This window comes from Chamaea fasciata, unplaced genomic scaffold (genome assembly GCF_029207755.1).
Source record: "Chamaea fasciata isolate MVZ Bird 193981 ecotype frontalis unplaced genomic scaffold, bChaFas1.0.hap1 SCAF_8, whole genome shotgun sequence".
Taxonomy (NCBI): Eukaryota; Metazoa; Chordata; class Aves; order Passeriformes; family Sylviidae; genus Chamaea; species Chamaea fasciata.
Window position 1 is genome coordinate 25,996,803 of NW_027094093.1, and position 14,779 is coordinate 26,011,581.

Sequence of the window (14,779 nt, forward strand, 5' to 3'; positions counted from 1 at the left end):
TAGGAAACAAGCTTACTATTCCTCAGTTGCGATTAATATTTTCTTTGGCAGCAGCAGCCTGCAGTACTCTCTCTGCTTTATAAAGTGGTCTTTTAAGCAAAACATATTTTTAAACAAAATTTTAAATGTATCTATAACCAGAATATTTCAGGTAACTTTAAATACTTTTAACTAATATGTTGTACACAAACATCCGACTGACATACGTTACATCAATTGCAATTTCTATCCAACTGCAATTTGACACAATCTATGTATAAAATATTCATTTTGCCAATTGGTATTTCCTGTTGCTAAGAAAAATATTAAAAATTAAGAATGTCAGACAATGAAGATTCCAAACAGAGGTTTACTAAACTACAGAATTACTGAGGCACCTGCACAAAGACAAGTAACACCTTCCTAGTGCCCAAGAAGAAAAAACTTAAGACAATCTTTGTTTGCAAACCATACATTTCAATGATAAACCAATGCTATCAGCTTTGTATTTTCTTCTGAAAAATAACTGAGAGGTTCATATGATCAAGACTTCCAGTCAGCAACTGTATTGTGAGTTAAGTCAGTAATTTAAGTCACCTAAATTCCATTGAGAGTTGTTTTATCCTTTCAAGCATCAACACTAGTTTTGTCTTCTCCTTTTTAAAAAACAAAAATTGTAAGAGCTGGGGGGGGGGGAGGGGTTCACCTTATTTTCTTTTTTTTTAATAAAAAAATCTAAAGAGGTTTGCAATTAAAAACTATTAAAAGCTCAGAAAATAAAACAGCTGTTAACAATTTGTTACCATGGAAACTACCATGAAAATTTTTGCCTGTCAGTATGACAGTTTGTACAGAAGTTTGATGGCACACATACAAACTTGCAGGGACCAAAATATTTAAATTTGATGCAAAACTGTGTAACTCCAGACCTAACTTCATTCCAAATCAGAAGGCAACTGATTTTCTTTATGAGAAAAAAACTACAAAGAAACTCAGTCCTGGGGAAAATTCACTCCTGGATAAACTAAGACCAACTTCTCATCTGTGATGTCAGAATTGTAACATGCTGTTTCCCACCACTAGTGGAACAGTTGCTAGTTTAGGAATAATCACAAATACAAAAGTATTCCTGCCATCTGTTTTTAACTTCTGAATTAGGTGTTAAGAAACAGCTCCTTCAGAATTGCTGACTTCTCTCTATTGACACCTTGACTCCCAGTTTCTATAAAGGGAGTTAAATTGGTAGTTTAGTTCTTGTGAATTTCCCCTAACTACATTAAATACTATAATTTGGTTAAAGTAAATCACAAGTGTCTTATAAAAATGGTTTCATTTCAACACAGGCAGGAATGAGGAAATAGCTTATAAAGAATTTACAGTCTTTGATTTCCAGAGCATTCCGCAACTAAAGTTGATTTTTCTCCTAGCCCTTAAAACCAAACATACTGCAAGAGCAAGGGTGCACTGATTCAATGTTGCTGCAAAAGCGGCCCTTTTTTAATCTTTTTCCTAAGATCCAAGACTCCAGCCAGTCTAAATTGACACTTCAGTTCCTGTTCTTAACTCTCCACTAAGCCACAGCATAACATGATTTCTTGAAGAGCTCTAGTACTGACATTTACAGAGTATAACACAAAGGAAAACCTGTTTCCAAAAAGCTCTGCTCCACTAATTATCTGTTGTGAGCACATTGGCCGATAAATAGCCCTGAATGAAAGGGGAATATGTCAAATAAATGCTAACACTGGCAGCCAAAAGTCATTGGTGGAAGTTTGCATGACAACAAATCGTTGGTTCCTGTTAAAAGCAGACACTCCAGAAAACCTGTTCAGTGTTTGGCTTAGTGTTTATTTAGTCCATGTATGTCCATAACCCTCTTGCAGCAAGAGAACAAGGATAAAAATGTTTCCAGTCTCAGAAAATCTGTAGTAATAACAGACGAAAACACAACATGTGATTTCATCCTGCACTGCCTGCTGGTGTTCTTACACTTCCTTAAGACAGACTTTACTCAGTCTGGGCTCTTTTCTGCACTGTCCTCATCAACAAGGCTGATGACAGGCTGGCCAGCAGTATGAGAGCACAGAGTTTGCTTGTGCAGCAATCTGCTCCCAGCAGCAGAGAAGATACACAGCCATACTTAAGAAGACAGTCCTTCCTCCTAGTGACTTTGGGAAAAACAAACACTTACTTAGCAGAGACATTCTAAAACAGGAATAACTCTAGGAGCAATTGCCATGTGAGACAGGAACTTTCAGTCTTGCGCTTGCACCGAAGAACAGAATTTTAACTCCTGGCAGAAGGGAAGAGGAGAGCTCCTGGTCAGAACAGATGCGTTCCCTGTCCAGTCACAGCTTACTGGCTTGAATGACCCTAAAGCCACGTCCACCTCCCTCTCAGACCCAAGGCATGCATGTGGATGACTATTTCCGAGGTGACTGCTCTGCTATGCAGCTTTATCCCTATCACAAACTTCTGCTTCCTTTGGTTAAGAAATCATTTGGGTATTTACCTTGTGCATTCAATTACAAACACTGCAGGTCAATGACCATCAGACATTAAGCAGTTCTCTGCAATGAGTTCTTATCTATCTCATAGGAAGACAAAGGAGAGGATGAAGGAAGGTGAGGGAAAAGTAAAAATATATAAAAAAAAAAAAGAGACAGAAAAAGAATCCAGTAAAAGTATCATTTAATAAAAAAGCACAATATCAAATCATATTCCCTGAAGCAATGACAGCAAAATATGAGAAATCAGAGTCCTGAACTGCAAATGAAGAATTCTGCTCTCAGAAGACACCCTGTCTCACACCATATCACTGTTTCTCCTGTGGTATCCCAGCCTGTTAACTGCAAATACACCCAATTCTGCTGATGCACCTTGGGTTGTTAACCAGTTATAGAATATGATCAGCATCTTCAATGCAGCTATAAATCTTATCCTATAAAAGCAATTGTGTCAGCAATTTCCTTTTTCTTGTGCTAAGCTAACAAGACTTTTCCCAAGTATAAAGATACACTCGTCGCCCCTTGCCACCTCCAGCATCAAAAGCAATTGGTTTGCCATTTGTCTGAGCATGTCCTCTGCTGCAGCTCTGCTTATCTGATGCAAATACACTGCTGGAGCCACTGCTGCAAAGGGACAGCAAGGGATTATGCATATTTCTGCATGGAACTTTCCATAGAACTCATCATTAATCCTTTTCTGGACAGGAAACATTAATGTATGTTTTCAGATCATCAACTCCTTCCTATTTCAGTACCTATTTTAAGGATACCAGATGAGTTCTTACAGGAATTTCAAATAAATGTAATCAATTTTCATTTAAATGCATACTTTCTGAAGAAAGTAAACAATTAGCAGGCTATCTATGAATTACAGCTTATATGATAGCCTTGGAGTTCTTTATTCATAGGAACTTCAATCTGTATGGGATGGGATCAGGTACACCCATAATCTGAAGCAGCTTTTCTGTTCAAAACATATTTTTATTTTTCCAAAGAAACAATGTCAAATGGCAGCCAAATAGAGGGTGAAAGAAAAAGGAAAAAAGAAAAAGACGAAAAAATTGAAAGTTCTTTTGTCTGACAGGGAGACTTGAGGAATAAATTCATAGTAAATTATTTCTAGCAGAAGCAATAAACAACAGCAAGTGCCATTCAGCAGCACAGTACCATCACAGGCTAAGTTACCCACTTTGGCATCCAATGCACACAGCAGGAATCCTCAGTATGTTTTGTTGCTGAGTCCTGGCAGTGTGTCACCTGCAGGTGACCTACAAGACCTGATGCCTTCCACGTGGCCCCTACTAAACAGCCATCGCTGAAAGCTGCACTTGCACGAGTTACCACAGGACTGTGTTCCTGGGACCTCTCAAGCAGGGAATACTGCACAGGAGAGTCATACACCAAAAATGAGGTACCAGAGCCTTCTGCTGCCACAGGACTGTCACATTCACCTAAAAAGGCAGCAGAGAAGCCATAGACGGCTCTTACAGATGAGATGATTCTGTTTCTACTCTCAGCAGCACATCCCTTCTTTCATACACATAAAGACACATGCATGAAAATGGTACACATTCAATATACTTGTTCTTCTAGTTCAGTTTCCTTCCTGCCTTGTTCAACAAAACTTTCTCTAGAAACTTAAGCTTTGTAATTTTTAATTTTTTTTTCTCAGATTATTAATATTTCTTGTGCTGCAACTGAACACAGTGGATGAGCCTCTCTGCTATCAACTTTACAAAATGCAGTTATGTAGTTGTACACCAGCTCAGGATCTGCAGCAGATATGCTGTCAGTATACCACTAGAGATGACATTTTATAAATGATCAAACATCTTTTGTACAGTGCTGGTGTGTTTGGGTAAGGAGTAGCCAAGTCAGTGAAACTATATAAGCACAACTTGTAGACAAGCATTGCTTGGCATATGCAATTTGCCAGAGAGAAATGTGAATGGCACATTTATACAAATGGAATGAATATTTCAACACCCTGTAAAAGTTTTATGAATCCCTTTATTTCTTTCCTGTCTCACTTTAATCTCATACCTTAATTCTGCACAAGCACTTTTATTTCCTGCAACTGCAGGGTACAGGACAAAGATGAAGACTTAGATGATAACACAAGGCAACTCAGCCTGCAAGTGACTCTGAAATCTTCTTTGTATCATAGAAAATACAACCACAGTCTGACATGAAAGTAGTGTTCATGTAGTGCATCACATGGACTAGCACTAAAAAAAAGAAAAATCAGCCACAAAAGTTCCAATCTTCCTTAAGTTCAAGTTCTATTTGTTACACAACTGTTTGAAGTGTACACTTCACTGCAGAGATTTGGGCATCATTAACAGAAGAAAGCTCTTGAAAAGGGATGTTGTTAGCTGGCTGTTTCAGAATTACGTCACCAAGGGCAGTTGATTTTGAATTTCAGCTTTCAGTTTACTAATATCCTGTTCACTAATATACCTGGAAAAGGTGTCTTGCCCTAAAGACTGCATCCACACCAGGCTGTTGTAGGTCAGTCCACAGTGCCTGTACAGGTGGAGAAACAGCATCGGGAAGAAGCTGAATGGATGTGACGGACATGCACAGAGACCATAAGAATCTCCCTGTGAAACCATGAGAAGCAGTCCTAAGATCCAGGTGCAGTGACAAGGCCCCAGAGAGCCCTGGAGTTGTGTCTCTGTTCAGTGGGAACATATGAATCAAAGAGTTTAATAAACTTCTCGTTTATTTATCTTAGATGAATTCAGGTTGTCTCACAAAGAGTTTTTAAGCTTATTCTGTTACAGCCCATTATCTGTGCTCGGGAAGAACAGATAAAGACCTAAGCTAAATGGGGAGATGTACCAGTACAGTGGTGTCACATGATGGTGACTTGTGCCACACCACACCGAATTTATCAGTAAAATGCTGTTAATCCCCTGAACTCTCCAGAACAGAATCTCTTCTGTTGCCAGTAGCATCTCAAGTCACAAAAATGAACACAAAGCCACCTGAGAAACAAATATTAGACTTGGATTTCCTCATGAGGGGACTTCCATTTTCTGCAATGGAGCAGCATCAGTCCTTTTGTCTTACATTCACAGTCTGCCACGGCAATAGGTCATACATCTGCAGCACTACAACATGATTTGTCGCCAAAACACCCCAAGCCAGCAACATTTGCAGGCTGCTCCAAAGCCCAAAACACTGCAGACCATATCTTCAAAGACCATCACATGTTAAGAGTGGCCAAAGAAAGCTGTCGTGTAAAAACAATTAAATCAGCAGACAGCTTCTCTACACTCTGAGGCTATAAAGTCATCAGCCTCAAACACAACCAGAGCTGCAAAATCCACAGCACTTCACAACTAGGTAACTTGCCTTAAATCTAGAAATGAACTTTTTAAGCAAATATAGCCCTATAAAGATCCCAAGTAGCTTTGTGACCTCCAGTGGGCAGGAGGTTTTGCAGCATCTGACTGCCTGGCACTCCCAGAAGCAGCAAATTGCTCTGTGGTGGGCTCAGCCCTGAGGAGGCTTCATCAGCTGAGCGAGATGGGCAGCACATCCCTTGGCAGAAAGGCAAGAACAGCTACTGAAAAAAATAAACAACGGCAATGTATTTCATGTTACATTTTAACTCATAAAACTTTTACTGCACTCTTTCCATAGCACCGCCAGCACCAACTAAAAGCTCTTTGACAAAATGTGGGTTAAGATGCAGGCACTTACTGTAAGAGCAGCCGAAGACCTCAACTCTCAGCCCTATCCGCCCACCAGCATTCCACTTGAGAGGGATGAAGCGCAAGAATCGAGCCTTCACGGAGTGCAGCAGTTTGTGGTGAACCACACTGTCAGCATTGCTGTTCCCTGTGAAAACCTGGAAGGACAAAGAGCCTTGGTGAGGCATTAAGCAGCAAGAGGTGAATGCAACACTCTGAACAAAGGCTGTGAACTGTCACCCCTCTTCACGATTCTTAGTCTCAAATGTTACTTAAATTGATTTAAATTGATTGCCAAGTTTTCTTCTGAGTGCTGCATCTCTTATGAAGGGAAACAAGGGAGACACCAGCACACAGAGCACCCCAGCAGAGCAGGGGGAAGTATACACAGAGATACAAAAACAGGTTGTAGATGGGGATGATACTGAAGATGGTGCACAATTTCTCCCAACCCAGGCTATTCCCGTGCACCATAATACACCATCAACCCCTAAAACAGTCAGAGTTCCACAGGCACAGTGAAGGATGGGGCTTGATTTAGCCTTTGGTGCACTCATGGAAGTATTAAACGATACACACAAGCCACTGAAATTCTTCAGAGTCTGGGAAGAAGAACAGGACAGTGTACTTCCAGATATTCAACAGAAAACTCAAGCAAGGAATGGGAGGAGATAAAAGCCTGAGTAAGTACACAGGAGAATCAGCATTTTGCCTGTGTTTGCACCCGAGAGAACTAAAGCATGCAAACAGTAATAATAATTTAATTATTTTCCTTACCTATTTAATTAATTGCCTGCAACAGCAAGCCAAAATTAATGACCCTAGTCAGAATTATAACTTAACAAGAGGAAATCCTCTCATGGATGAAGAATGATCGAGGGATTTCAAAGACAAACCTGCAAAAAAACATCAAGACAGTATTCCTGCCTGAAGCATTTTCAATTCATCTGTACACCTTTATCTGTAATATTGGCCCAGGAATATCACAGATTTCCTGCAATCCTCAGAACATTTGAGCAATTCAGCTAGGATTGAAATTTGAAGCTAACAGTTTTGTAAAACATGAAAACCAAAGAGAGAACGCACAAAAACATAATCTCACAGGAGAGCCATACTTGTAAAAGAGGTCCTGTATTTTGTAAGCATAAAATTTCATCACAAAAAGTTGTACCAGTTTAAAATGCTTCTGCAGTTCAAAAATAGGCACCATTCGACTACACAATACAATTGTAAGCAAAATTGGGATAAGCCCATTAAGAAAGACCTACAATTCATTTTGATGGTTGAAGGATGTGTTAAAGAGATTAGAGGCTCATCTCTACTAGATTCTTTTCCTCAAATGCAAGCATTCCAACTTTTTTCCAAATGTTATTATAGGTGGCATAAAACCCCAAATTCAGTGTATTCTTGTTTTACTAAACTCAGCATTCAATTGTTCTATTAGAACTGTATTAAATAAACAATATTCTAGAATATTTCTAAGGCACAATCCTTTGAAACCATACCGTGTTTATATCATTTCACCTTAAAAACTGTAACTTGGGGAAATTCTCTTCTATTTATAATAAGCCTTATTTTCCACCCAGTCATGAATGCAAAAGACCACATATCTTCCTTCCTAAATCATTCTTTGCATTTCATTGCTGTTATTGCCTGCCTCTGAAGATGAACAACATTACTGAAATGATCTCTCACAATCCCAGCTAACTCCTTGAAAAACCACCCTTCAAAACATGATCATGTGCTGGTTTTGGCTGAAGTGTAGTTAATTTTCTTCATGGTAGTTTGGACAGGGCTGTGTTTTGGATTTGGGCTGGAAACAGGGTTGATAATACAAGATGATTTAGTTATTGCCAAGCAGTGCTTGCACAGAATCAGGGACACTTCTGCTCCTCACCCCACTAGTGAGGAGACAAGGGAAGATGGGAGGAGTCACACCCACGACAGCTGACCCCAGCTGACCACAGGGATATCCCATCCCATTGTGCTCAGCACACAGAGCTGGGGGAAGGACAGGGGGATGTCCAGAGTGATGGAATTTGTATCCCCAAGTCATCATTACGTGTGATGGAGCCCAGCTGTCCTGGAAATGGCTGAAAACATCCCTGCCCCTGGGAAGTGGAGAATGAACTCCTCCTTCTGCTTGCAAAAGTGTGTGTGGCTTTTGCTTTACCCATTAAACTGTCTTTATCTCAACCCTCCGATGAGTTTTCTCAGGTTTAATCCTCCAATTCTCTCCCCCATCCCATGTGGGGAGAGTGAGCAGCTGTGTGGGGCTCAGATAATGGTTGGGGTTAATCCATTACTGATCTGTAAAATTATTTCTATTGGGATCTTATCAGCCTGAAAAGGGAAAAAAAAATGGTTATCCCAGTTGCCCTCAATGCTTTGCTTTTTGTATACCTCCTAATTCTGAACTTCTTATGTACAAGATCTTCTTTTCTGTAAGTATTATGCGACAATTTACAACCTCTCACAAATTTAGCTATATTTTTAAAATGGAGATTCTTGTGGATATTAATTCAAAGTTAACCAAATATGGCAGATATGTTTTGAGGAGTGGAACAAACAGTACTTCCATATGTCCTGATCTTACTCATACTGCTTTCCACATAGGAGCCAATTTCAAATTCCAGCAGAGAGTCTTTCAGAGATTTTTTCTTTATATTTCAAGTGAAAAATCTTGCCCTTCTCAATAATGAAATTTTCAGTAGACAGTAAACCTCACAGTCATAGCTGTGGCAGTCCTCACATTTTTAGTAAGACATTAATGGATACATAAGACACATAAAGGAGACTGTTGCTTTCTGTTTGTTTGCTCGAAAGGCTCATGTTCTTGTAGTCCTGTGATTATGTAAATGTATCACCTTTAATAAGATAAAAAAGAAAGAAGGACAACAACAAAGGGGGAACAGAGAGTTTCCAGTCCTCCCAGTTGTGAAGAAAAGCTTAAAATGCAGCGACTAGAGTGAAAGTAAAGGTGAAAAGTAAGAGACAAAAGAAAAAATATGCCTTAATATTGTGAAACAAGCTGAGGTGTCCAGCATACTTCAGGGACTATCTGTGGCATCAAGGAGGTTGTGGTTTTGTCAGGGGAAAGATTCACAGCTGTTCCATACCCATTGCAAGCCGATCTCGCTGCCTACCCACTGGCATCTCTGCTTGGTATCTTCTTCCCTCAACACCTCAAGCAAGAGCCAGAGTTATTCATATCCAGCCTCCAGATCAGTTCACTCCAAACCCAATGGGCAGCTATGTAAAACCATCCTTCCCACACTGAAAGAGCCACACTGGTAAAAATAAACTATTCAGAGGTCCAATACAGCCCTTACGGCACTTATTTTCTCAAGCTCCTCTAATATGCAAAGAGCTAATAACTCTTCTGGGGAAAGGAAATCCACATGCAGTGCTGTACCCATTGATCTGTGCCTACGAGATGCTTCTGTGCTGCTGGTACATCCCTGCCTATGCTGCTACCAGCAGGGCATCACTGTGTGTGTGCCTTCAGGATTGCTTTGATTTTCCCTTCCAACTCCCACTGCTATACAGATCACCTTTTGATGCTTTATGGACCACCTGTGGGCTGTAGACCATTGATTGAATAATACCAACTGCCACAGACGGTCACTTGAAAACTTAAGATCCACAACCAACACAGAAAAAAAATCCATCCATTAAAGAAGATGAAACGAGGATGCAGTACCAGATTTCACAGCCCTGGAGGTTCAAATATTGATTAACAGTAAACCTATCGGTGAGAATGGCAGAAGTACTCTTGAGAAATGGCCTCTATTACAACCTGTTGTTGATAAGGATTAATTCCCAGGAATAAAATGACAAACAAGTGCAGAAAACAAAGCACTTGCATTTCCCATGCAACGCAGTTGCTCTGGGAGGGAGCACAGCACCTCAATCTGTATCTTTTAACAAGCCCTGTAAACACAACAGACGGATGATTTACATGGGAAATTCTGCCTCTGGCATTCTATGGGGCTTATAAATCAAAGAGCTCCATTAGTGCCAAATTTTGCCACCAGTTTCTTGAAGGCAAAAGCTTTTCCCCAGTGCCAGCAGCTGCAAGGTTAACAGCCGGCCAGGGCTGCCCCTCAGACCAAGCTTGTTTCACAATGCCTGGCTGCACGGTGCTCTGCTGTGACACAGACCACAGTAATATTTTATGAGACTTTTTTTATGAGCTAGCAAAGGCAGGTCCCCCTGGCATGAAAAGGTGAGGGGAGAGCAGCTGCAGTGGTTTGGAGCAGGGTCCAAACGGCTCAGTGCTGCCTCCTGGGCACCAGCTGTCAGCATGTAGGAAAGAATGGCAATGAGACAAGCACACACAGTGCTCCTCCCAATGCTCAGATCACCTGGTTCGTGGATTATAGTGGAATAGGACAAAATGGACTTCCAGTTTAAAGGAAAAAGAAAATTTTGAAAAGAAGCATAAATCTCAAAACTGCTGTTGTTGCCTGGAATTTGCATCCTCAGAAAACACAATGGTTCACTAAATAGGCTATTTTTTCAGCTCTCCCATTCAGAGGCATCCCACAAGCTTTTCAGGGGCAGTTCAGGAAAATGTCACACAGCTGCAGTGAAATATGAGAGTTGTATGTAACCCTGAAGACACATATTTGTTTCTTTACCTCACGAATTAATTCAGAGCTATGCCAGATCATACCAGTGAGGTTTGATGAGCTTTAGGTCATCCTTTGGCCAAACTCTTAGACTGGTCTCCACCTCCCAACACTCAAGTAGAAATTGGGTGCAAGTGTCTGCTCATGAAAATCTAATTAATTCAAAAGATAAGATCAGATGCAGGACTTTATCTCAGCCTCCCCCTGTATGAACTCTCTGCACACCAAAATGGCAACTTACTTACAGACTTGCAGAAGGTGGTTTCCCTAATGGCTCTGCTGAATACATTCTGCTCTCCCACTCTGTTAGGCAGGTAATGGGATGGGCTCAAAATGAGTGTGCAAGCAGCAACGTCGGCACAATCCTCAGCCCTGTACAGTGGGCAGGCAGACCTGAGGTTAACTACCTTCTAGGGGAGGTACTTTAAGACACATCGAAAACTCTCGTTTCTGCCAAAGTAGAACAGAATTGAGGGAAAAGAAGTAATCAGATTATAAATGTGCAGAGGGGATACAACACAGATGTCAGCAATTTACAACATTTCAACCTTCAGTAAAAGAAATACAAGCACAGAAAGGAGCATTCCACCTTTAAATCTCAGCCGTGACATCACAGTGTGCTGTCTCCAGTGCCTGAAGAAAAGGACAAGAGGGCACTTGATTCAAGCTATCCAGAGCTTAGTGAAGGAGGCAAAGGGAGACAAAAAGCAGCTAAGACTGTCATAAATCCCAAAACTGCAGTACTTAGGAGTAAAACAGTGTCATCCTCTCCTTTAAACCTCCTTAGCCAGATGAGAAAGATCATCATCTAGGAGTTTGCACTGTGATCCAGAACATACTTCCTGGAGAATGACTCCCAAGTACTTGAGTGTACATCCACTTTAAGGAAAGCATGAGTTTTCAATGAAGAAACAACATGAAAATCTAAAAGAGGAAGGAGAAAGCATTGCTTAGCTTTTCACATTTTTCAAGCTGAAACAAACTGACTTTTATCTTCTCCAAAAGCAATGGGATTTCAGTTCTGCTGAAGTTTGTGTTGCCTGGCACGCAACACAGAGGGGCTATTGGGTGTGGGTACTAAATCCAGGTTTGGAGGAAAACCAGTGACTAAAGCCAAGTTATGGCAGGGGTCCTAGGTCTCTGCTTGTATGTGTGGAAATAGACTGAGGGCTACCAGAACAAGGACACAATACTGCCATAAATACACCCTATGAAAACTGAGCACCCTCTCATTTTAATGAGATGCTACAGGGTTTCTTTTCATAGAAAAATTATACTGCATCAGCGCTTATCAGTGCATCATTATACTGCATCAGCGCTTGCTAGCTGCACCTTAGGCCTGGACAGGTTTGTGGCTACAGGTTTCTGCAACAATGGAAATTAAAAAATACATTTCGTTTCTGCTGCAAAACACAAGTAACTGTCAGTTCAGGCAATTGTAGAAACTTGCCCCTTTCACCTCAGGTCAGCCCTAAAACACAGAAAGATATAAAAACTAAAATATAATTTCAAAGTCTAAATGTTTGGGGTTTTTTATCACATTTTACCATTTCGGCATCCTGTGAATGCCAGCGGTGAAAAATGTTGCTTTGCTTATGCAATGGAGAAAGTCTTGCCTAACACATCAAGCCAGAACTGGTAATATTTTGTCACAAAGAAACACAGTGAAATTGCTTTGCTGTCCTCTCCATTGCCCTGTGCCCAGACTGGGAGCTGCTAAAAGCTCCTCCTGGTTTGGAGGGTGAGTTCAGTGCAGCTGCCCAGCTCAGGAGTTCACAGCAGGACCTGGGCCCTGGGAATTGTTCTCTTCCAGATCCGTCCTTAAAAAAATATTTTTGCTGTTACAGGGGGCCAGACCCTGGGGAGAAGGAAAGGATGACGAGGAGAACTGCTCAGCTCCTTTAAGAGCTGAAGTTTAGATCTCTGTTTTCAATACCACACAGCTACATTTGGTACATGGATGGCAAACCTAAGTACTCTGTTTTCCCACCTGTCTTTCTCAAAAGTTAAATTTTCTTTCAGTATTCTTTCAAAGCATCTGTAAAAACAAAGTTAATTTACTTGGAGGAACTTGCCTGCTTAGGAAAGTAAATGGGAGATTTTTTTCCACTGATTTAAGGAGGTTTCAGCCTGAGCCCAAGAGGAAACAGCCGTCAGCTTGGTCCAGGGGCCAAAAGCTGGAGGGCAGGTTGTGTCCACTTAGCACATCAGTCACCTCTGAGCCTCTCTTACCACTTCACGTCTCTTTCCTATAAATGCACCACAGTCTTCATGACAAAAGGTAAACAATAATTTCTGGTTAACAGCCTGAGCTGATTTGCATGCTTCCAGAATCGTGATTCGGCTTCCAGCTTGAATACTTTGACTCAAGCCAGTCTAAACCCTATCCTACCTTCATAAAGAGAAGCCTCCTTTCTGCTTATGTTTCTTCTTCCCCAACAGCAGCTACATTTTTCTCTGTGAAACACCCATCCTTGACAAGAACCTCAGAAACAATATCCCCTGGCACACTGTCAGACAACAACCTCAGAAACGATATCCCCTGGCACACTGTCAGAGCTGCTATTAGGGAGGAGCGGGGGGGGGGGGGGGGGGGGGGGTAAGAATAGAAGAAGCACCTGTCAAAATTATCCTCCCATAACATATTATCTGAGGAAGTGACAGCTTTCCATCTCATCCCTCTACCCCCCTAACTGGAAAAAAAAATGTCTACAAAGAGGTAGTTAAACTTCCCTATACAGCAAGGATTAAAATGAGTCCTGATCAAGCAGGAGTCCTACTGGGACTGCATTACACATGTTACTTATTGAGGGGCTGACTGCTGTGCTCCAGCAATGCAGTGTCCACCTGGGCTCTGAGCTACTGGCAGTTTCTGTACAAGTAGGGGAGAGGACATGCAGTAATGTGTCAGGGTCCATACTAATTCATCACTTCCCTAAATGATCTGCTCAAGTGAGAAGGTTATTTGCTGCTAATCCACCCCATTACACTGCGTTCATACCTTTCTGTCTGGTTAGTTACTTTCCAAATACAGGAACAAATGCTGTTAACAACATCATTAACAGCAGATAGATGACTGCCCAAAGTAAACTACATTTATATTAAGGATGCTGCTTATTATCCTTCTGCTGACAGTTGGTAGAACTAATCACAGCATTTCCAATAAAACCTATCATTTTTACATCATCAAAATATTTTGCAAGCAAAAGCATTTAAAAAAAATAAAGAGTAGACATTGAGACAATCTATATAAAATTCTTTTTGAAATAGGTGTGTATCAAAGTTAAAAATGTGTGTAATGATGGTGACATTAGAAACATGAAGTTTCTTGGATCCCTTAAGGACAGTGAAACACTTCTATTTAGACCAAAGAAAACGAAACAAAATATTGGAGAACTTTTTAACCCTTTGTGTATTTTTTCCCTCTTCTGATTCACCCCTAGAAAATTCTAATTTATTTTCTTGCCTTGTTCAGCAGCACCTTTCTATAAGAAATGGACAGTTTGATCTTTAAACAGTTGGAATTAACGTTGATTTGTTTCCAGAGTCTGCCAAACTGTACCTTGGCAAAGTCTGAGATTCTGTATCTACCAAAGACCTTTCCCAAGAGGCAACTTGGGTACAGGGATCTCTTTTGAAAAAAAGCAAATTTTCCAAATGGATAATACACGAGCTACATCATTTGACCTCAGGATGAGAAAATAGTCTCTGTCTTCTATTTCCTCACAAAGATGTAGCCTAAGTGCCTGATCCAATCTGTAGTTGGGCAGGTTTCCCTTCTTCTTCCCAGAAATGAACCAAGTGCAATTTCCTTACCATGCTGACACCCTTGGCATACATATGTGAAGTTGCACCTCACAAAATTGCATTTCATTGGTGGAGATGTATCCCTACCTTTAGATTTTAGAATCAGCTTTGTCTTTGGAGCACCTGGAGGTGAAGCTGTTATCACTGTTAA

General features: G+C 40.8%; 1 protein-coding gene across 1 annotated transcript in view; it reads right to left on the minus strand.

Annotated features, from left to right (window-relative positions):
• CNTNAP5 (contactin associated protein family member 5) overlaps positions 1 to 14,779 on the minus strand; it is a 268,431-nt gene that overhangs the window by 141,774 nt on the left and 111,878 nt on the right. The window contains exon 4 of the mRNA XM_066190217.1: positions 6,198 to 6,345. Within this exon, the coding sequence (XP_066046314.1) occupies positions 6,198 to 6,345 (148 nt within the window). The remainder of the gene's footprint in view (positions 1 to 6,197; positions 6,346 to 14,779) is intronic.